The sequence below is a fragment of the Sarcophilus harrisii genome, chromosome 2 (assembly GCF_902635505.1).
Source record: "Sarcophilus harrisii chromosome 2, mSarHar1.11, whole genome shotgun sequence".
NCBI lineage: Eukaryota > Metazoa > Chordata > Mammalia > Dasyuromorphia > Dasyuridae > Sarcophilus > Sarcophilus harrisii.
Genome location: NC_045427.1, coordinates 70,883,042 through 70,906,851, shown reverse-complemented (window position 1 = coordinate 70,906,851; position 23,810 = coordinate 70,883,042). Strand labels below are relative to the sequence as shown.

The 23,810-nt window shown below is 35.6% G+C and overlaps 1 protein-coding gene across 4 annotated transcripts; it reads left to right on the top strand.

Annotated features, from left to right (window-relative positions):
* The first annotated feature begins 10,431 nt into the window (after positions 1 to 10,431).
* On the top strand, positions 10,432 to 21,092 carry LOC105749014 (zinc finger protein 90 homolog). Of its 4 annotated transcripts, none has more exons than XM_023495027.2 (4): positions 10,432 to 10,945; positions 13,424 to 13,550; positions 14,101 to 14,187; positions 18,783 to 21,092. In XM_023495027.2, exons 1-4 carry the CDS (start codon positions 10,892 to 10,894, stop codon positions 19,061 to 19,063), a joined length of 549 nt encoding a protein of 182 aa, XP_023350795.1. In that variant the 5' UTR covers positions 10,432 to 10,891; the 3' UTR covers positions 19,064 to 21,092. The 4 variants fall into 4 exon arrangements, 2 of the variants coding, with proteins under 2 accessions (XP_023350795.1, XP_023350797.1); XR_004231670.1 differs by lacking the exon at positions 10,432 to 10,945 and adding an exon at positions 11,160 to 11,770; XR_004231669.1 differs by lacking the exon at positions 10,432 to 10,945 and adding an exon at positions 11,777 to 12,013.
* Positions 21,093 to 23,810: the final 2,718 nt, after the last annotated feature.

The window sequence follows — 23,810 nt, the reverse complement described above, 5'->3', positions numbered from 1 at the left end:
CTATGTGCCAGGCACTTTGCTAAGGACTTCACAGTATTTTGTACCTGAAAAATCCTTTAAAAAGTAAGACACTTTGATCCAGAATGGTTATAATCATGGACTCGGATTTCTTTTGGACATCTCCAAAGGCCACTTTATTATCCTCATTGGCAGTAATAACAGTTTTGCAATCACCAAAAATTGTCTTGGCAGCTTATAGCAGAGGATTGGACTGGGGAAAGATTTGAGGCAACCAATCAGAAGACGTTTACCTTAGTCCAGGGCAAGAGGTGATAGGGGTCTGAACTATGCTGTGAATGTGTAAGTAAGTAAAGAAGTTGACATGCAAGAGATATTGTGGAGATAAAATTGACAAAATTTGACATTGAATTGGATATTGAGTAACCAAGAATGAGGACTTTGAAGTTGCAGGACTAGCTTGAAAAGTTTAGTATTTAGGGTACTCCTTATGGTCAACCAAGCCTAACTTTCTTTCCACTCCATAAACAATAAAACCAATGACAACCATGCTGCTGCTGCTGATAGCATTTATACAGTGATCACTATGTGCCATCTACTGTGCTAAGTACAATAAATATTGTCTATCATGTTGCTACCTTCATTTGAGGAAACCTCCAATATACTGATTACTTCTATAGAATTGCTTTTGTGGAGAAGAATGAGTAAGAATCATTCAGAATTAGAAAACAAAAATGGATTATAATCTTCATTGGTGTAGGGAGTATCCACATTGGAAGATCAGGAACTCATGGAAGTACCCAAATGTGAAATACTCTATTATTTGAATTCTTATTGCCCTGCTAATTGAGAAGCAGAGAATGATCATCCTAGGATGACCAATGGTAATTAGTCCTAAGAGGGGGAAAAGCAGAAATAGGAAGAATAAGAGCAATAATGATGCCTTTAGGTACCCAGACATCCTGGGCCCCTTTTCTTATCCCATAAGGACAGAGTGCAAAGGAGTCAGAGGTAGCCAGGTAATTACTCATGTTCCTCTTAATGAATCTTAATGAAACATAATGATATGTTTCTTAATATCATCAAAGTGCCTTCTAAAAGTTCTGATCTATATAAGATAGATGAAGGACTAAAGGCACAGGGAATAATTCCTCTATCCAGCCTAAGTAACCTGGGAGTCCACACATATAGGAACAGACACAGGACCCTGATATCCTGTCTCCCAACTTGGATCAGAGGTATATAACCGTGGTTGCCATATCCCATTTCAGACAAGGAAAACTCCTGGGACTCTGACCATCGCTGGTACTTCTGTAATGAATGGGAAATGGGAACCAGTAGTTTCAGAAATAGTATTTGTGATCAACATGTACTTATTGGGGAAAACAGCCTAAATGGACTCTCTCTTTCTCTCTCTCTCTCTCTCTCTCTCTCTCTCTCTCTCTCTCTCTTTCTCTCTCTCTCTCACACACACACACACATACACACACACACACACACACGCACACACACACACACAAACACACACACACACACACTCCTTCCTATTTAGGGTTTGATCTGATATTCTCAAGCATTCTTTAGTTATCTTCTATGTAGTTTCAAATCTGACTTTTAATCTTTTCCCTATAACATGCCCTATCAATGATAGTTAATTCAATATTTTCAATTCTAGACATAGAAAAATTTGATATTCTACCCTTCCTCCTATAGAACATAAGATCTTGGAAGTAGGGTCAAAAGGAGATACAGGATATGTATAATTCTATTCCCCAGGGTGTTAAATCAGTCTAGGGACTATAAGGCATATTGACTTGTTTCTATTAGATCATCATCATCAACTCTTAGAAGACAAATTACCACCTTGAATAAATATATCTAATGAGTACCAATGAGTTTCCAGGAGTGTTTGCAGAATAGAGTTCTGGATTCCACATTTAACATATTTTTTCAGTCCTGCATAAGCTCTGCATCCTTAATGATTATTTCTATTCTCTCAATCTACATTTCAAGGTTTTTTAAAATTATTCAAATGTATTTGAGATTGTCTGTAGCTGCCTTTATATGGAAAGGCTGCTGGAATAGAATCTTTTAAGGCAAGGAAGGTGAGTTCCCTGCTTATCCTCAGCAATGATTTTTAAAATCAGATTTTTACTTTAATACTACTGTGCAGAGTCATGATATTCCAGAGGTTTTTTTGGATTGGATTTGTGATTTCACTGAAAACTCCCAAGAGATTCCTTCATTAATTGAAACTATTTCTAGTCATATGAAAAGATGGTCCAAGTCATTATTAATCAGAGAAATGCAAATTAAGACAACTCTAAGATACCACTACACACCTATCAGATTGGCTAAGATGACAGGAAAAAATAATGATGATTGTTGGAGGGGATGCGGGAAAACTGGGACATTGATGCATTGTTGGTGGAGTTGTGAATGAATCCAACCATTCTGGAGAGTAGTTTGGAACTATGCTCAAAAAGTTATCAAACTGTGCATACCCTTTGATCCAGCAGTGTTACTACTGGGCTTATATCCCAAAGAGATCAAAGAGAAGGGAAAGGGACCTGTATGTGCACGAATGTTTGTGGCAGCCCTCTTTGTAGTGGGTAGAAACTGGAAACTGAGTGGATGCCCATCAGTTGGAGAATGGCTGAATAAATTGTGGTATATGAATATTATGGAATATTATTGTTCTGTAAGAAATGACCAACAGGATGATTTCAGAAAGGTCTGGAGAGACTTACACGAACTGATGCTGAGTGAAACAAGCAGGACCAGGAGATCATTATATACTTCAACAACAATACTATATGATGACCAGTTCTGACGGACCTGGCCATCCTCAGCAACGAGATCAACCAAATCATTTCCAATGGAGCAATAATGAACTGAACCAGTTACGCCCAGAGAAAGAACTCTGGGAGATGACTAAAAACCATTACATTGAATTCCTAATCCCTATATTTATGCCCACCTGCATTTTTGATTTCCTTCACAAGCTAATTGTACAATATTTCAGAGTCTGATTCTTTTTGTACAGCAAAATAACGGTTTGGTCATGTATACTTATTATGTATCTAATTTATATTTTAATATATTTAACATCTACAGTCATCCTGCCATCTGGGGGAGGAGGTGGGGGGTAAGAGGTGAAAAATTGGAAGAAGAGGTTTGGCAATTGTTAATGCTGTAAAGTTACCCATACATATAACCTGTAAATAAAAGGCTATTAAATAAAAAAAAATAAAAAAAAGAAATTCCTTCATTACCAGATAATTCAGGTGTTGATACACCTGCTCTATAATTTATAGACTTAGCTTCTGGAGACACTGGAAAGTTCCATCTTCAGGGCCTTACAGTTTGTGAGAAGTGGAAAGTAAACCCAAGTTGATTCCAAGGCTAGTATCTACCCACCATAGCTGTGGTAGATTGGGTAAATTATAACATGGTATATTCACTATCATCAATTTGGGAATTCCCACAAATGATGCAAACCACCATCTAATCATGTCTACCCATCTGGTGACACTCTCAACCTAGTCTTCCCAAAAGCTTACCATTGAGGTCCACTCAGTATGCTAGAGTCCTTTCATTTCTCTAATCATAATACTTGGGAGTCCTTAGCAAAAGTACAGTGAACACTCTGGCCATTTACCTTTCATCATCCACTCTCATTATGACCACTGTTTTTTCTTTTTATTTTTTTTATTTTTTTTTATTTTTTTATTTAGTAGTCTTTTATTTACAGGATATATACATGGGTAACTTTACAGCATTAACAATTGCCAAACCTCTTGTTCCAATTTTTCACCTCTTACCCCCCCACCCCCTCCCCTAGATGGCAGGATGACCAGTAGATGTTAAATATATTAAAATATAAATTAGATACACAATAAGTATACATGACCAAAACGTTATTTTGCTGTACAAAAAGAATCAGACTCTGAAATATTGTACAATTAGCTTGTGAAGGAAATCAAAAATGCAGGTGTGCATAAATATAGGGATTGGGAATTCAATGTAATGGTTTTTAGTCATCTCCCAGAGTTCTTTTTCTGGGTATAGCTAGTTCAGTTCATTACTGCTCCATTAGAAATGATTTGGTTGATCTCGTTGCTGAGGATGGCCTGATCCATCAGAACTGGTCATCATCTAGCATTGTTGTTGAAGTATATAATGATCTCCTGGTCCTGCTCATTTCACTCAGCATCAGTTCGTGTAAGTCTCTCCAGGCCTTTCTGAAATCATCCTGTATGACCACTGTTTTTTCTTATAAGATTCTTTGATGTTATCCTTACTCCTTTTAAGTTCCTCATTATTTTTAAGTCTTTACATTGCTCTCTGCATAATGTTCAGATTCTCCAAAGGTAAAAGTGTTCCAAGTTTCACTGTATAGTAATACTGGTCAAATTTCTTGAAAAGATGGGAGAGAGGAAGAGAAAATATGGGCCCTTTTCATTGGAAGGTTGGCTTAGTAAAAAGTGCTTTGCAGGTTCCCTATATCAAGATATTAAATGACCTAATTCTTTGAACAGGGCTCATCAATGGAACTGTAGATAGTCAAGAAATCAAGTATTTCATAATAGGGCATAAATAAATGTAAATGACTAACAGTTTTTTCTGCAATTTTTACATGTAACTCATTTAAATTTTAATATATTTTATTTTCCCACAAATATGTCTTTCCTTCTCTTCAGTTTTACCCAGGAAACCATCTCTTATAAGAAAAAAAGGGACAAAAAGAAATTAAGAAAAGCTAGAACACAATATTTACATACAATGTTCCATACCTATAATTCCCACCTCTGCAAAGAATGGTACTTTATCTGCATTGATTTCATAAAGAATTAACACCAATTATGGGACCTTTCTCATAACCTTAAGAGGAAACTTAGACAAATTCCTTTCAAAGTATTGCAATGTTAACCAAAAGCTTGTGTTACTAAGTTGTGCCCTTTCAATTGCTCTGAAATGTGATAATCTGTGGGAGGTATATATTTACTCAATAAGCATGTCGATACATAAAAGAAAATGCAAACGAATTACAAAAACACAAAGTGATTGTATGAAAGTTTAATGTTCTATTTACAGAGCTGGACATACCTAACAAAGACAAAATCTAAAAGGAGCAATTATCTGTATACTCCCAAATAATGGATAAAAATGTCTCAATTTATCCAAAAACTGTTTACATGTCCTTTTTTCAGTGTAACCCATATATTTGGCTCATGAAATTTAAATTTTGAAAGTTCTAATTTCTTCATTCAGTTCCAAAGTCAAGTTTACCATTAGATAGTCTGACTTTCAAGTAATATGGATCCATGTTGGAATTATCAACTCAGCATCTGTTTTAGTCTTCAAGTCTAAGGACATCACCACTCCTCTTATGGAGGTTTAGGAGTTGTGAGCCTTTTTTTTTTTTTTTTTTTTTTAGCATTATAATAACTGTTGACTATTAGAATAATTTTTGTAGCTTTTTATTTTTCCAAATACATGCAAAGGTAGTTTTCAACCTTCACCTTTGCAAAGCTTGTTTTCCAATTTTTTTCTCCCTCTTCCCTACTCTCCCACAGAATGCAACCTAATACAAGTTAAATATTCAATTCTTTAAAAATGTCCATATTTGTCATGCAGCACAAGAAAAATCAGATCAAAAGGTGAAAAAAATATATACTATGCTTTGATCCACATTCAGTTGCCATAGTTTCTCTGGAGATGGACGTCTGTTTCCATCACAAGTCTATTGGAATTGCCTTCAATCACCTCATGGTTGAAAAGAGCCAATTCCATCACACTTTATTATATAATATTGTCGCATACAATGTTCTCTTGGTTCTACTTCACTTAGCAGTTCATGTCTTTCCAGGTCTTTCTGAAATGAGCCTGTTGATCATTTAGTGTAATATTCCATTTTATTCACATACCATAACTTAGCCATTCCCCAAGTGATGAGCATCCACTCAAATTTCCAGTTCCTTGACACTACAAAAAGGGATACTATAAACCCATATGGATCCTTTTCCCTTTTTTATGATCTCTTTGGGATACAAATCCAGTACACACACTGCTGGATCAAAGGATATGCAGTTTGATAGGCCTTTGGGCATATGAGCCTTCCAAAAATTGATTTGTGCCATCCAAAGCAAAGGGCTCCTTTATAGGCCTTGGGGTTTGAATGAGAATAGTAGGAGAATGAGGACAACAATGTGATACCAAAAATTGTTTGGTACAGGCAATAAAGATCAAAGATTAAATTGGAAGGAAATTTCCAACAGTAGGAAGAAGCCATTTGAGTACCTTGCAAAACATCTTTTAGTATTTTAAGTCCAGGAGAGATATATCAAAAAGTCTAATGAGGGTAGTCCCTTTTATATGCCAACTTAGAGAATCTTCAAGGTATCTGCAGCCCTACTAATCCATTTGTCCTAGTAGGTTCAAGCTTTGCTCATTACATGACTTGAGCAAATGTTAATTCCACTGAGAGGGGAGAGGATTCAATAGTGGTCACTATTATAATGGGAAACCAGGAGGAAGACCTTTTGTTTACTTTATCATTCCATATAAAGTCTTTGCCAAATTCCGTACCTTTAACAAATACAGTGAACAACATATAAGTATAAAGTCAACTGGAAAGTTATTTTCTTTTAAGCATTGAAATTAACAAACATGCTAAATACTTCCAGTAGAGAATTCTGCTTGGGAAGATACAGTTCAGAAGGTGCCTGTTATAATATTGGAACACGTTAAAGGATTGTTCTTAATGGATCTGATCATGAAATTATGGTAGAAAAAAATAACTTGGCTCCAAACTGATTAGGACAAGTTCTTCTGGTTAAAATAGCTGATGTGAAAAATCCTGGAGAAGGCCCACAAACAGCCAAGTAACAATCTAAAAGAACATTATACGGAAGTATGATCAAGAAAACCAAAAACAAACACCAGTAAGTTCATATAGTCTGCAAACCTATATAAGAGGTTGGACAGAAACACTCAAAGAACTCTTGAGTTACAGCACTAGAGGAAGCAAAAGCCAGTATTAAACTCCTGTAATGGAATCTGAAGCCAGTGGCATCTAGTCCTGGCATTTAAATCAATATCAAAGGGCAGACCCAATTCCATAAGTCACTGCATAGTGAGACAGGATCAGGCAGGGTACATAGGCCTCAGGGCAGTTCAAGAGGCTTGAAACTGACTTAGATTGAAAAATTAGAAGAAAATGTAAGGTATCCAATATTTTTTAAAAAAGTAATTCACCTGGAAAAACAGGTCAAGAAGATATCATTTAATAATTAGCAGACTCCTTGAAATCATAACCATCCCCATCGCCACTCTTATCCACCTGGATACCATATTTCAGGCATCCTCCATTTAGAAAAAGGCCTTCAAATACTTTTCTAATCCTACGTTTATTGTCTGCTGTAGTGCAAAGAGGAGTTAGTTGGGTTCAGATTCTGACTCAGTTACTACCTCTGTGGACTTTGTGAAATCATTTAATTCCTCCAGAATTTAATTTTCCCTTCCATAACTTTGGGGAATTGGAATATATTTTCTACAGAATTCCTCCCACTTCTTCAATCTTTGATGCCACTATCCTATGATTTGTTAAACATCAAATCTGAGAAACATTAAGAAACTTACATGTTCAGAGTACCATAGTAGGTGCCCTGTTTTATTGTAATTTTATCATCTAATTAGAGGGATATGATACAGTATATACACAGTTAGAATCCCATGTAGAATTGAAGGGCTTAGATGATTTATTGAATGGGGGTTAGAGGGAAAAGTCAAAAGATAACAGTGATGTTTCAAGCCATGGTGACTGAGACTGGTGGTACCATGAATAGAAACAGGAAAGTTGATAAAAGAAGTTTAGATAGAGATAATGAATTCATTTTTGGATATATTGAGTTTGAGATTGAGCTAGAAGGATTTTCAGTATGCATTTAGACCAAAGGTGTCAAACATAAGCTGGTGGCAACACTCTAAGGTGTAGTATGAATGAGATTAAAATGTAATTGGGAAATATTTAACAAAAATTTAAAATGCAGTAAAATATGTGGTTTTGAAGTTAATATGTAGTCTGAAGGCATCATTAGATGCAGTTTAGTGGAATTCTTATTTCTATTTGAGTTTCACACCACTGGTCTAGACAAATCCCTTCATTTTACAGATGAAGAAACTGAAACCCCAGAGGAGTTTAGTAAATTGCTCAACATCACAGAGGTAAAAATAACAGAGCTAAGATACTAGTAGGACGTACCACTGATGAATCCAATAGACAAAGACTTATGACCAGAATCCAGGAGTAAAGTCTGAATATATAGATTCGTGTCATTTGTGAGTCATTTATATCAAGATAATAAGTGAACCCAAGGAAGCAGATAGGATTATCAAGAGATAAAGTACAAAGAGAACATAAAAGGACTTGGGATAGAGCCTTGAGGGATGGGGATTGAAATCTACACTTGAGAAACAGAGAAACATGACTTCCGTTTTTAACATTACAGACTAGTCAAGGAAAAAAAGATCTCTCAAAGAAGACATGAACAGATTCAATCAAATATGCAATTAAACAACTTAATTTCTTTTTGAAATTGTTGAGACCCAGCTAGTTTGGCTCCCAAGCTGTTTTTTTTTTTTTTTTTTGTTTTTTTGTTTTTTTTGTTTTTTTTGTAGTATATAATTTAAAGACTTATTTTCCTTGATTCCTTATGTGTCAAAAACATAAGACAAGGAAATCAAACAGCTATCTTTGAGTTTTTCCTTCACAGACTTTCCTGGTGGTCATAACACTAGTGTCTCTTCTTTGGGAAATTCCTGAATTGTCTTTGAATTGTCTCTGAAGTTTGTTTTCACATGGCCATATACTTTTTCTTCACCTGTCTTTCCTTTACTGGTATTGGTCTATCTTACAACCAAGCTTTGAAGATGCTATATAATATGCACACTCAGCATCACACCATCTCCTGCAGATAGCATTTGATCATTATGTGGCCATCTATTGTCCACTCCACTATAACACAGGCATGAACCCTAGGCTCTGTGACTTGCTAGTGGCTGAATGCTTAGTTATGACTTAGTCATGACTAACATCCATGCTCTCATACACACCATTCGCATATAAAAACTGTCTTTTTGTGTGCATTCAGAAATCTTATACTTTTTTGGGACATTAGTCACCTATTGAAGCTGTCTTGCTCAGATACATATGGCAACAAATTGACGATCTTTGTTATGGGTGGGCCAATTTTGGTGGCCCACTTTTCTGTGCACTATGGTTTCCTATATCCAAATTGGTTCAGCCAGCTTTGGGATTCCTTCAGGAAGTGGAGGGAAATGAAGGCCTTTTCCACTCATGGTTCTCATCTCTGTTTTCTGTTTTCTATGGCACTACTTCCTGTGTTTATCTAGTTCCTTTATCTTCCTTTTTCACAAAGGACATTGTGATCTCTGTGGTATACGCAGTGGTTATGCCCAAGCTGAATCCTTTCCTTCGCAGCTTGAGGGAACCAGGACATGAGAACAGTTCTGAAAATCTTATCAAAGGCAATGTCACAATAATCCAAGACCATCAAACCTCTCTCTATTGCAATGTATACAATACATATTTATGAAGCCCTTAGTTTTTGTTAGATATTGTGTTAAATGATGGGGATACAAATAAGACAACCCCTGCCTTCAAGAAACTTATACTCTAATGGGGGAAGACAACACAAAGGAAGCTGAAAATTAGGGGAAGAAAACTCTAAACCAACATAAGCTTGTTGATTTTTGGAAGATTGTTTCATTAGTGGGCAGATTCCAAACTGGATGAATGCCTTTGTGTGCCTCAGAGAATTTGTCTGTGGCCCTGTGATTATCAAGCCTATCCAAAAATATTTTCATACTAGTCACAAATTAAGAATCTCCAATTAAACAGCAAATTGGAAATCTTGAAAATCAAAGTTAAAGAAACAAAATACTGACCAACCATCAATAAAACAAAGCATTGGTTAATTCAAGTTAGGGGAAAAAAAACAACACAAATTAATAGTACTAAAAATGTACTAGTATCCAAAATGGAAAAGTAGGACTACTTTTTGCTCAATTATATGCCATTAAATGTTTGTTACATTGTTGTTTGCAGATTACCATTAGATTGTGAGCTACCTGAGAGGCAGCAACTATTTTTGCCATCTTGGTATCCCCATCGATTTGCACAGTTAGTTCTTAGTTCACAGTAGAAGTTATATAAGGCTTGTTTATTTGAAATACTAGCTGCTTTTGTCATCTTTCCTGATTTCATGGTCCATGCAGTCATTGTTCTTTGCCAAATTGGCTTCTCAAGGACCGATTCCCTGGTAATTCGTTGTGAGCTCTTGGTAGCTCACTGGCTTTCCGGCTTCAGATTATCTTTGCTTTTCCTGCTCCTCCATTTCTTTTCATGTAGAAAAAGCTGGTGCTATGGCTAGATCATTCGTTCTGTCAGGATGGGTCAGAATTGTAATGTCCCCAAGGCTATTTTAAACAACCTGATGTTTTTATGCCCAACTTTCCTTAACTCGGGCTCTGAGCTTTAAATAATGCAATCTTGAATTCCCCAAAGGGAGCAAGCTGGAGTAGAAGGCAGAAAGGTTAAAAAAGGAGACTCGAGAGGCACTTAGCAGGGGAGTGGAGGAGAAAATAGGAGGGAAGAAGTCATTCTCCGTTTGGTGGAGGCTCCAGGGCAGAATTAAGCCTAGGAAACACGTAGAGTACTTAAGTAGGATCACGACGTGCCACGCCGTTTAATGCCTTTGGAAAATGAGTACCTTGAAAATGGAAAGTGAGGGAATACATGCTTCCTGGGAGTTGTAGTCTCGGAGGATCTCTTCTGCACAAGCGCACTGCCTCGCCGGGCTTAGAGACCAGGCGCGCTTCTTTTTGCTGATCCCAAGTACGTTTTCAAATGATCCTAACTCTGAGGGCGACTGTCAGGCTGACTTACAGACCCAGGCTGCAGGTACGTACTGCTCGGGAGTCCGACCCTGGTTCCCAGCGAGCCTCAGCGATCTGGCCAGGTTGGCGATCAAGAATGGGCCAGAGTCCGGGCAGGGTGCTGGGCTCGTGGACAAGGTGACTGTTAGCTCGGGCAGGGCAGCCGTTATCCGGCGAGAGGAACAGTTAGCCTGGGCAAGGGCGGCCGTTAGCCCGGGCAGGGAGAGCTGGGCTCGAGGACTGGGCACCAGTTATTTCGAGCAGAACGAGCTGGGCTAGTGGGCACTCACCCAGGACAGGGCACCAGTTATAGGTTATATATATATAACCTATATATATGTATAGTTATATATATAACAGGGCACTCAATAACAGCAGTATTGTATGTTCAATTGTGAATGATTTATTCAGCCATATAACAATTAAGAGCATTTTTGAAGAGCTTATGATGAAAAAAATGCTATTCATTTCAGAGAAACAGCTAATAGAGTCTGAATGCAGATAGAAGCAAAATTTATAAACAACTTTTTGTTTTGTTCTGTTTTCTTTTACAATGTAACTCACTCAGAAATAGGTTTTGCATGGCAGCACATTTATAACCTATATGAAATTGCCTTCCCAATGATGGAGAACAGAAGAGAGAGGAAGGGAAGGAGAAAAAAATGGAACTGAGATTTAAAAAAAATAAATTATTTTAATTAATTTGGAAAATATTAAATTTTAGGGAAGAAATGCAGTGAGAAACTGCAATAAGTGACTTGTTTTTACTTTATAATGGTGCCTAAAAATTGGCCATCAAATCTTTAGCAGGAGAAAGAGTGGTTACCCCTGCGAAATCAGTGGCATTCAGGTAAATAAGCACATACTTACCACTCTCAATCTCAAACATAGAAGAGGGTCCTAGCCTTTGTTCTTTACAGTGAAAGTAAGAAATCGTGCCTATGAAAGTATAGTTCCAACAATTCTAGTCTTAAAGTTTGTCAGTGATTCATGGATCTAAAAGGAAAGGGATTCTCTGTCTTCAAAGCATGAGCTTTAGTGATGTGACTTTTGTTTTTTCTGAAGAAGAGCAAGGCTACCTATTCCAGTCCAGGTAAATATAGCTACTAGGTCACTTCAGTTTTGTTCAATGGTTCATGAACTAAGGGGATGTTCCTGTGGCCTAGCTCAGCTTATTACTTATCCACTGATTTGGTTAGGTTCTGACAGGCAGGGATGATTTCGAGAATTATTACAGACTATATGCATTGATACTTTGCACTACCAGACAATGAATATAAGTAAGTTCCAGAGGACATCAGGGCTAGCAGAAATCTATAGGAAGGAATTGGGAAGGTAATAAATAGGGAGTACTTTGGAGAGGGAGGATCCCATTCAATAAGTTAGATAATCCCTGAAAATATTATTTTATTTTTCAATGATATTCACTATTCCCTTTACATATTGGGAATATCTCCCAAATGCAGGATAAGCAAAGGCATACCTAATGTACTGACCTTGGCTATCTTAATGATGATGAATTTATGCTAAGAAATAGGGTAGAATATAGTCACATAAGGACACACAGGGAAGATCAAGTCATGTGTGTGTAATGGGGTGGGGATGAAGACAGAGGGAGGAGGGAGATATCAGAAAATCAGCTAGGAAGTTTCCACAGTAAATTAAAATGTCTAACATTGGAGCAGCTAGATGGCACAATAGATAGAGCACTGGCCCTGGAGTCAGGAAGACCTGACATCAAATTCAGCCTCACAACTTAACACTTAAGTACCTTAACCCTAATTGACTTGCCAAAAACCAAATCAACAAAAATCTAAAGTCAGAGTTATAAGATAGACCCAGGTCATAAAATAGATTATAAATATATCAAAGGATCACAGCAGCAATATATGTCTATTATTAGGACATGGGTAAAATAATAGATGGGATGAATGGTGATCTGTTACTAAATGAAACATCCAAACCAATGGAATCACATGCATTTAAGTATTTCAGTAACATTTGGCATCTATTTAGTGCTTTGTATGTCATTTGATCCTTACAATAACCAACAGATGGTCTGACATTATTATCCTAATTTTACAAATGTAGAGATTCAGACTTGGAGAGGCTGTGAGAAATTTTATAGTAGGAGAATTCAAAAATGCAGGAGATCATTTTCATGAGACAATCTGCAAGGGTAACTGAGCAGCCAAGGAGAATTATCCAGGTGTAAATCCCCATGGAGATGATTATGCTATACCAAGTAGGATCAGATTGAAAGAGAGAAATTCCCCACCAGACAAAAAGATGCAAAACTTTTCCAACAAAAATATGCACATACTATGCCCCAAAGTCAGGCATGTTAGATGTTTGATATATCTTTGTTGGAATATTAAGAAATTTGAAAACTCTCTGAATCACTTATATATTCCATTCAAATTCCCTAGCACTGCCACCTGTATCCTTTTCTTCAGAATCATGTATTGGAAAGGTATGAATATGAATGGGTTTGATATTTCAGGAATCAGTGACATTCAAGGATGTAGCTGTGGACTTTACTCAAGAGGAATGGAAGAAACTGGATTCAACTCAGAGGGATCTATATCGAGCTGTGATGCTAGAAAACTACAGGAACTTGGTTTATCTGGGTAAGAGTAGCTTTGAAATATGACACAGGATCTTCCCAGTACAAATTGTTTTTTGTACTTCCTGTTTTCTTAAAATATCTGAAGTGATTAACTGGAATTCAGATTAGTATCTGTGGCCAAAAAAAAAAAAAAAAAAAAGATTTCTAATCCCTTTGAGGCTAAGAAAAAGCCTATGTCTTCTCCCTGTGCCTTATGAAAAGGCTTTTTTAAAAATTGAACTGAAAGGGGACAAACTCATTATATTGTCACTCAAACTTTCTTTTTCCCATCATCTGCTCACCTAAGTCACCCAAACATCCCCTGGACCAAGTAGCAGCATGAATATATGCCAGCGCAGTTTCTATTATTGTGGGAAGAGGGGAAATTAGCGCTCTTCCTGTTTTTCTTTGAAACATCATATCGAACATACTTCAGGAATGTTTGTTATCTCCCTCTAGAATCTCCTTTTGAATTCTCTTTCATCTGGATTTTATACCTAGAATTGAGAACTGAGATACTTCTTTGTCCTTTTCTCAAATTTTCCATTTCCCCCTATCACCTGGGCTTCCAGTTTCCTATCCAGAGATCACATTCCATATGGATCAAGGGGAAGAATCATGGATATTAGAGAAAGAAGTCTCAAAAGTTAGCTATCCAGGTGAGTGAAAATCAGATGGAAGTTATTGTAAACAAAAGGACAGATAATCTAGTTCCTAAAGGGTCTTAATGTGATCCTAACATTTTACATACTTCATAATTATCCTCTTACATTCTTTCAAGCAGAGATATATTCTTTCTTTCTAAATTTTAATATTGCTACCTATCCCTTTACATTTCTTTGGGAACATTGTTCCTATAATTCACTCTCTTCCTTTCTAGATCCAGTGTCTCATACTTTTTGATAGATTCCCTGAAGGAAGGAAATGATAGCCTTGATAATTAAAACCTTCCATCTATTTGTCACTATTATGTGTCCCTGTAATAGGCTTTTAACGTGTTTTTAACATATAGTTAACTTTTTTTCTGTTCAGTTATATGTAGTATAGTCTAGTAACACAATTGCTTGTTTTTCTCCACATTGACCTTCACCCAAATTCTTTCTACTATACTTATCCTACTCTAGTTCCTAGATTTTTTCACACAAATATATCTTTTTAACATATAGAACAAGTCTTTACTTTATTTTATCTATCCTGTATCTTATAAATAAATCTCATACCTATTTAAGACAGCTGGGTGATGGTGCAAACAGAAAAGTAGACTTGGAATCAAAGTAGACTCATCTTCCTGAGTTGAGTTCAAATCATACCTCAGACACTTACTAGTTGTGTGACCCTGGACAAGTCCCTTAACCCTGTTTGTCTCAGTTTCCTAATCTGTATAATGAGCTGGAGAAGGAAATGGCAAGCTACCACAGTATCTTTGCCAAGAAACTTCCCCCAAAAGAGCCCAGAGTCAGAAAGCACTGAAATAGCTAAACAACAGCAATAGACCTTATTTAGGATCACATTCCTTCTTCACAATGTTATACCATATAAGCTCAAATTTGCCTTCTTCTATTAGGGCTTCTGGTTCCTGTCATTTGTTGTTAAGAATCTAGGCAACTGGGTATAGATATATGAGGCCATAGGTTTTGATTTTACTCTTCTTTCCATGAATTTTGCTTCCTGTGAACTATTTATTAGTTATTTATCACATACTTCTGAGCCTACAGGTACAAGAATGAAATTATCCCTACTTGCAAGGTGCTGAGAGTGTTGGATATATGCACCGAGAAGAGAGTATTTTCTTTTATTACTAACAAGCTGACAAATAGCTGCCACAATGCTCCTGAGTAAAAGATTACCCACCACCATTGTCTATCTTTTCTTTTGATCATTATTATGATCTGAGAGTTTTTGTGGTTCCAATTTTATTATTCCCTAGTGATCACAGACTTAGAACTTTAAGGGTATAAACCACATCACTTCACAGAGGAGGAGAATGAAATTCAGAGATATTAGATGACTTGTTCAAAGTCATCCTAGAATTAAACATCAGTTCTAATACTACTGTCCTTTGCTTCTTAAAGTAGACAACCTTTTTCCTCAGACATTCCACTTCCCTCCTCTTCAGAAAGATCCTAAACCCTAACTTTTAGCTCTAAATGTGTAGTGATTCTTCTTTCTTTTATTGTTCTTCTGACATTCTTTTACTCTTTAATTTTCTGAAACTTCACATTCAATTTTTGCCTTTTTTTTAACATAACATTTTTTAAAAAAATTTTTAATAGCTTTTTATTTACAGGTTATTATGTATGGGTAACTTTACAGCATTGACAATCGCCAAACTTCTTGTTCCAATTTTTCCCCTCCTTCCCCCCCACCCCCTCCTCCAGATGGCAGGATGACCAGTAGATGTTAAATATATTAAAATATAAATTAGATACACAATAAGTATGCATGATCAAACCGTTATTTTGCTGTACAAAAAGAATCAGACTCTGAAATATTGTGCAATTAGCCTGTGAAGGAAATAAAAAATGCAGATGGACAAAAATATAGGGATTGGGAATTCAATGTAATGGTTCTTAGTCATCTCCCAGAGTTCTTTCGCTGGGCGTAGCTGATTCAGTTCATTATTGCTCCACTGGAAATGATTTGATTCATCTCATTGCTGAGGATGGCAGACTTGGTCATCATATAGTATTGTTGTTGAAGTACATAATGATCTCCTGGTCCTGCTCGTTTCACTCAGCATCAATTCGTGTAAGTCTCTCCAGGCCTTTCTGAAATCATCCTGTTGGTCATTTCTTACCGAACAATAATATTTCATATTATTCATATGCCACAATTTATTCAGCCATTCTCCAATTGATGGGCACCCACTCAGTTTCCAGTTTCTGGCCGCTACAGAGAGGGCTGCCACAAATATTCGTGCACATACAGATCCCTTTCCCTTCTTTATGATCTCTTTGGGATATAAGCCCAGTAGTAACACTGTTGGATCAAAGGGTATGCACAGTTTGATAACTTTTTGAGCATAGTTCCAAACTGCTCTCCAGAATGGTTGAATGTATTCACAATTCCACCAACAATGTATTAGTGTCCCTGTTTTCCCACATCCCCTCCAACATTCCACATTGTCTTTCCCTGTCATTCTAGCCAGTGTGACTGGTGTGTAGTGGTATCACAGAATTGTTTTAATTTGCATTTCTCTGATTAATAATGACTTGAAGCATCTTTTCATATGGCTAGAAATAGTTTCAATTTCTTCATCTGAGAATTGTCTGTTCATATATTTTGACCATTTATCAATTGGAGAATGGCTTGATTTCTTATAAATTAGAGTCAATGCTCTATATATTTCTCTACATATTTTATCAGAACCTTTGACTGTAAAAATTTTTTCCCAGTTTATTGCTTCCCTTCTAATCTTGTCTGCATTAGTTTTGTTTGTACAAAAACTTTTCAGTTTGGTATAATCAAAGTTATCTGTTTTGTGATCCAGTAATGATCTCTAGTTTTTCTTTGGTCATAAATTCCTTCCTCTTCCACAGGTCTAAGAGGTAAACTATCCTGTGTTCCTCTAATTTATTTATAATCTCATTCTTTATGCCTAGGTCATGAACCCATTTTGACCTTAACTTGGTGTACGGTGTTAAGTGTGGGTCAATGCCTAGTTTCTGCCATACTAGTTTGTGATGACCGCATATTTTAAAATCAGCCAGAGTCAGGAATTCAGGTTAGGGGAAAATCGTCAATCTTTATTCTCAGTGAAGAAAGATTGGAGGTGGAAGAGAATAGGCAATAGCAATGTGTGCAGCTGAGTAAAAAAGCTAGCTAGATGAGACCAGCAACCACCAGAATAGAACCCAGCCCCAATCTCTCTCAGCCTCTCTTCCTGTCTCTCTGCCTCCACCCACCAAAATCATCATTTCCTATACAACACATCAGGACTTGCACAGAGAGTGGGCGGGGCCATTCTTTATCCAAGCATGTATATTAATAGAGTATAGTCCAATTACTATTTAGCCTCCCGTGCTTGGGACCTCAGTGCATCAGCTCAAGCCTCAGCCCATTACACTAGTTTCCAATTTTCCCAGCAATTTTTGTCAAACAGTAAGTTCTTATCCCAAAAGCTGGGGTCTTTGGGTTTGTCAAATGCTAGGTTGCTATAGTTATTAACTGTTTTGTCCTTTGAACTTAACCTATTCCACTGATCAACTAATCTATTCCTTAACCAATACCAAATGGTTTTGGTAACTGCTGTTCTATAATATAATTTTAGATCTGGTACAGCTAAGCCACCTTCATTTGATTTTTTTTTTCATTAATTCCCTTGAGATTCTTGACCTTTTGTTTTTCCATATGAATTTTGTTGTTATTTTTTCTAGGTCATTAAAATAGGTTTTGGGGAGTCTGATTGGTATAGCGCTAAACAAATAGATTAGTTTAGGTAGTATTGTCATCTTTATTATATTTGTTCACCCTATCCAAGAGCATTCAATATTTTTCCAATTGGTTAGATCAGACTTAATTTGTGTGAAAAGTGTTTTGTAGTTTTGCTCATAAAGTTTCTGATTTTCCTTTGGCAGATAGATTCCTAAGTATTTTATACTATCAGTAGTTACTTTAAATGGAATTTCTCTTTATAACTCTGACTATTGGATTTTGTTAGTGATATATAAGAATGCTGATGATATTTATTTTGTATCCTGCAACTTTGCTAAAGTTGTGGATTATTTCTAATAACTTTTTAGTAGGATCTCTGGGGTTCTCTAAGTATACCATCATATCATCAGCAAAGAGTGATAATTTGGTTTCCTCGTTGCCTACTCTAATTCCTTTAATCTCTTTCTCAACGCTTATTGACAAAGCTAGCATTTCTAATACAATATTGAATAATAACAGTGATAGTGGGCAACCTTGTTTCACTCCTGATCTTATTGGAAATGGTTGCAGTCTTTCCCCACTACATATGATGCTTACTGATGGTTTTAAATAGATGCTGCTGATTATTATAGACTCATTTTTTCTCATGCTTGAAGTTCCCTAGTTCTTAGTGTTGTTGTAAGGATAAAATGAAATAAAAGATGCTAAAGTCCTGAATAAACTACAGTTCATCTAAATACAAAGGATTATTATTATTTTTACCCTTTCTAATTTGAAGACATTTTCTTTTAATAGAGGAGATAGCACTCACCATGTAATGGTAGTTTTTTCCTCAACACAGAGAATACAAGATTTTTACAAAGTTTATTTCTTTTTTTAGAGACTTGTCCTGAAAGCAAAGAAACAATATCAAAACATGACATCTCAAATGAAGAATTCTTCCTGGAAAGATTTATAGTGGATGATCCTAAGAATTCCCAAGGACAAGACTGGGAATGTAATGTCAAGTCAGAGAAACAGCAGAGCAATCAGGAGAGCCATTCCGGGCAGATAGTTGTCCACACAAAAACTTATGATATGGTAAGAGACCATGATTTTAATAAATTTCAGGGAAACTTCAGTCTAGGGTCAATCTTTTCTACCCAAGAAATAGATAGATAGGAAAGAAGTTCCATAAATATGACAAATATCAAATGATCCTCAATGAGTAGTCAGACATTCTGAAACAAATGCCTTCAGGAAAGACACCTCAAAATAATGGCTCTGAAGAAGCCCTCTGTCAAACCTCAAATTTTATCCCATATAATAACATGGAGACTGAGAAAAAACCTTATAATTATAGTGAGTATGGGAAGGCCTTCAGCCAAAATACATACTTTATTCAACATCAGAGAAATCATACTAGCGAGAAACTCTATAAATGTAATGAATGTGGTAAAGCCTTCAGTCGAAGTACTTTGCTTATCCAACATCAGAAAAGTCATACTGGAGAGAAACACTCTAAGTGTAATGAATGTGGCAAAGACTTTACTCAGAGAACACACATGGTTCAGCATCAGAGAATCCACACTGGTGAGAAACCTTATGCATGTAATGACTGTGGAAAGACCTTCAGGTACAGATCAAATCTTACTCAGCATCAGAGCATCCATACTGGAAAGAAACCCTATAAATGTAATGAATGTGGAAAATTTTTCAGCGAGAGCTCATCTCTTATTCAACATCAGATCATTCATACTGGAGAAAAAACATATGAATACAATAAATGTGGGAAAAACCTTTATTCATAGCTCATCTCTTAGTCAACACCATAGGATCCACACTGGAGAGAAACCCTTTGAGTGTAAGGAATGTGGGAAAGCATTTAGAAGTAACTCAAACTTTATTAAACATAAGAGAATTCATACAGGAGAGAAACGTTATAAATGCAGTGAATGTGGGAAAGCTTTTAGCCAGAGCACACATGTTATTCAACATCAAAGAATCCATTCTCGAAAGAAATCCTTTGAGTATAATGAACATGGAATAACTTTCAGTAATAGTTCATCTTTCATTAAAAATAAAAAAGTTTATATTGGAGAGAAACAGTATAAATGTAATGAATGTGGAAAAGTCTTCAGTTAGTTGACACATGCTATTCAGCATCAAAGAATCCACACTGGAGAGAAACCCTTTGAATGTAGTGATTGTGGGAAACCCTTCAGTAATAGCTCATCCTTTATTAAACATCAAAGAATTCATACTGGAGAGAAACGATATAAGTGTAATGAATGTGGAAAAGCTTTTACCCAAAGCACACATGATATTCGACATCAAAGAATCCATACTAGAAATAAATCCTTTGAGTGCAATGAATGTGGCAAAGCCTTTAGTCAGAGAACGCATCTTATTCAGCGTCAGCGAATCCACACTGGGGAGAGACCCTTTGAATGTAATGAATGTAGAAAAACCTTTAGGCATCGTTCATCCCTTACTCAGCATCAGAGAATCCACACTGGAGAAAAACCCTATGAATGTAATACATGTATAAAAGCCTTCAGAACCAGATCATCACTTACTAACCATCAAAGAATTCATGAAGAGAAGCTATATGAATGAAATGGATGTGAGAAAGCCTTCAAAAAAACTTCTCTTTTATGAACATGAAAGAAAATCAAAATTAAATCCTATAAATGTTGGCCATGTTGTTTACTTATGATATATTTTTAAAAGGTATTTAATGAGCCATGATTTCATCAATGTGGATATTCCGTTCACTCCCTCAGCACTCTTTTTCATCTTAGTAAATTGTTTGTTTCTAGCTTAGTCGTGTTTTAAGTTATGGAAGAGCAAGTTTCCATCTAAGACATTTTTCCTCTACAAATTATTGCATATTTTTGCCAATTTTTTTCATATAAATTTCATTATTACTTTGTCTAGTCTTATGAAACAAATCCTTCTTGTACATAGATGTATTAAATTTGTAAATTAAATTTATTTGTAAATAATTGATTAAATAGTGAAATATGAAGAGTTTAATTTGATATTTATTCAACCTACTCAATGTGCAAAGGAGTTTATTCTTAATTGTAATATTCTTAATTGTTAATTAAGGTACTTTTATTATATCTTAAAATTTTTGTATAATTATTTTTACAAAGGTTTATTATGAGCCTTAGTAAATTAATAAACACATCTCTTATTTTTGTCATTTCCTTGTTGTTAGTTCATTTTTATTTGCACCATAAAATAACTTAAATCACTTTGCCAGTTTTATCATATATTTTGCTATCATATGGGAGCTGTTTGTCTTATTTTTGTTGTCCTTAGATTTTCTATTTATATAATATTCTATCTGCATAGAAAGATGTTTTGAGCTTTTCATTACCATGCTTATTCATTTAATTTATTCTTATTATTGTTAATTTAAGCATTTTGAAATAATGTCAAATAGAAGTGATATTGGAGACGTGGTTTTTAATTGGTTATACTGGAAACACTACTGATTTTTTGTTACATATCAATCACATTACTTTTAGTTTCACATCAATGTTATTTTATTGCATTGAATGAATAAAAACCCCTTTGTATCATGGGTAGGTGCTGTATTTTGTCAGAAGTCTTTTCTGGGTCAACTGATATTGGTAAAAAACTTAGGGGTATGGAATGCCTATGTGCAAACAGTGACAAGGCATGAATATCTAAGAATGCAAGTAGAAGAAGGGAAAGCACCCTCAACGTTATAATTGTCAAGCAATAGTCACCTATACAAAAAATAGGAATTCTACTTTCAGTAGCATCAAAGAAATTAGAAATTGAGAAGTATGTAACAGGGAAGAAAAGGTCATTTATTTCTCCTCATTGAATAAAGTGAAAAAAGATGATGTCCCTTTGTAGATCAGGGCAATAGATGGGCTTGATACCCCTCCCTGATACTACCACCTAAACTTACTACCTTCATCATAGGGTTCTTGGGAAAAGCAAATAAGCATATTATGTAAAATATTCAACAAGTGATAAACTGTTATATAAACATGTTAGATTCCAAATAAAATGATAGTTTTTCAAAAATCTCAACTTTTTTTTTTAACAATGTTATTTGGAATCATTAATAATACATTTTTGTTTTTATGTCATTTAAGCCCTCTCCTTCAGTTTTATCTCTTATGAAGGTTTCTGTTCTCATCAAGAATTTGAGAATCAGTTATGTAGACCATCTTGAAAAGATAATTGAATTATCTTTACATATAAAATCGTTGTGCCTCTTCACACTATGATTATTGGACAAGAAAATCCTTTAGTGACTGAAGTGGCCTTTGACTCCATTGTTTTATATCCATTATAATGTATTAAGCACTTTAACAACTCTGCAACCGTAATATCGACAGAACTGGAACTGTGTATTTCTAATTTAATCCTTTGAGTATGCCTATCTGTATTTAGAAGGAGCAATTAGCATTTGGAGACAAAGGTATACCAGAGTAGCTGAGTATTGGAAATTAAGATGAAGCTCAGCACAATGACTATGACTTTCCCTTTTATGCTGTAAATGAAGGGAAGAAAGCAAGAGAACTTGGATATCCTTTAAAAGCATGTGAGAAACATAGTCTGGAAAGGAATTCTACTGTTGTACTGTGCCACCATTGAGCACAGGTGAACTTTGCTCTGTACCCAGGTTACCTTTATTTCATCTATTCTTCTCTATCTTATAGCTTCAGAATTCATGCATTTTGACTTGTCTAGTCTCAATACATTGTCCTTTGTCTCTTATCCTCTTATCTTCATTATCAGGAAAGCTACTCATCCCTTTAACCACAGGAGGTATTTTCAAAGTATTAGCTATATGGAAAATATAGTAAAGGAAATAGCCACTATGTAGTTTAAAAAAAAAAAAAAGTCCTATATTTTGTAATCAGGAAACCTGGATACACATTCTGGCTAAGTCAGTTGTATGTGACCAAATCACTCAATCTCTATGAGTCTCAGTTTCATCTGTAAAAATTAAACTAATAGAATTTATAATATTTACCTCATAGGCTTATTGTAAGGATATATGTTTTGTAAACTTTAAACTGATATACATACATATATGTACATGTATATATCTAAATACACACACATATATGTATATATACATATATATATATATGAGTTGTGATGAGATGCTTGAGGATATGACCTGTGTTTTCATATAGCTTACAGTCTAGTTGTGAGATGACACATACACATACTTCAGAATTAGCTGATTCTTCATCTCACTAACATAGATAGTACTCCTGCTGATGCAGACTTGCAACCTGCCCATGTCACTTTATTTTGTGCAATTCTTGCTCACATCTTCTATAAATCCTTTATAGGGGATCTATCCAATGTGTTAGAGGCCTTCCTCTAGGTTTTATTTATTTATTTTTTTTACTCTTTGGAAGTCTTAAATTATCCATCTCTCAAATGGGAACATAACTAACTCATTTCCTTTTCTGGTTATTTCCAGGAAATTACTTGTAAGTAGGAATGGTTTTTAAACCTATCCGTAATGTCTTGCACACAGAAGGCACATAATAAATGTTTATTGAATTGTCTTATATTCTTTGTATTGTGTCATCTCTTAGAATATATAAATATAATGTCACTTGAAAGATGTTTCTATTTTTCTTTTTTCAAGGCAATTGGAATTAAGCGTAGGGTTACACAGCTAGTAAGTATTAAGCATCTGAAGCCAGATTGGAATTCAGGTCCTCCTGACTTCAAGGCTAGTACTCTATGTATTACATCATCTAGCTTCCTCAAGAGATAAATTTCTGTTAGAAATGTAAACTAAATACTATGAAGGGTCTGTGGGACAACAGATCATTTCTAACAGAGAAGAACCATAAAGAAGTATACAAGCAAAATAGAATTTAGTCTTCGCCTGAATTTCAGGGAACATGTG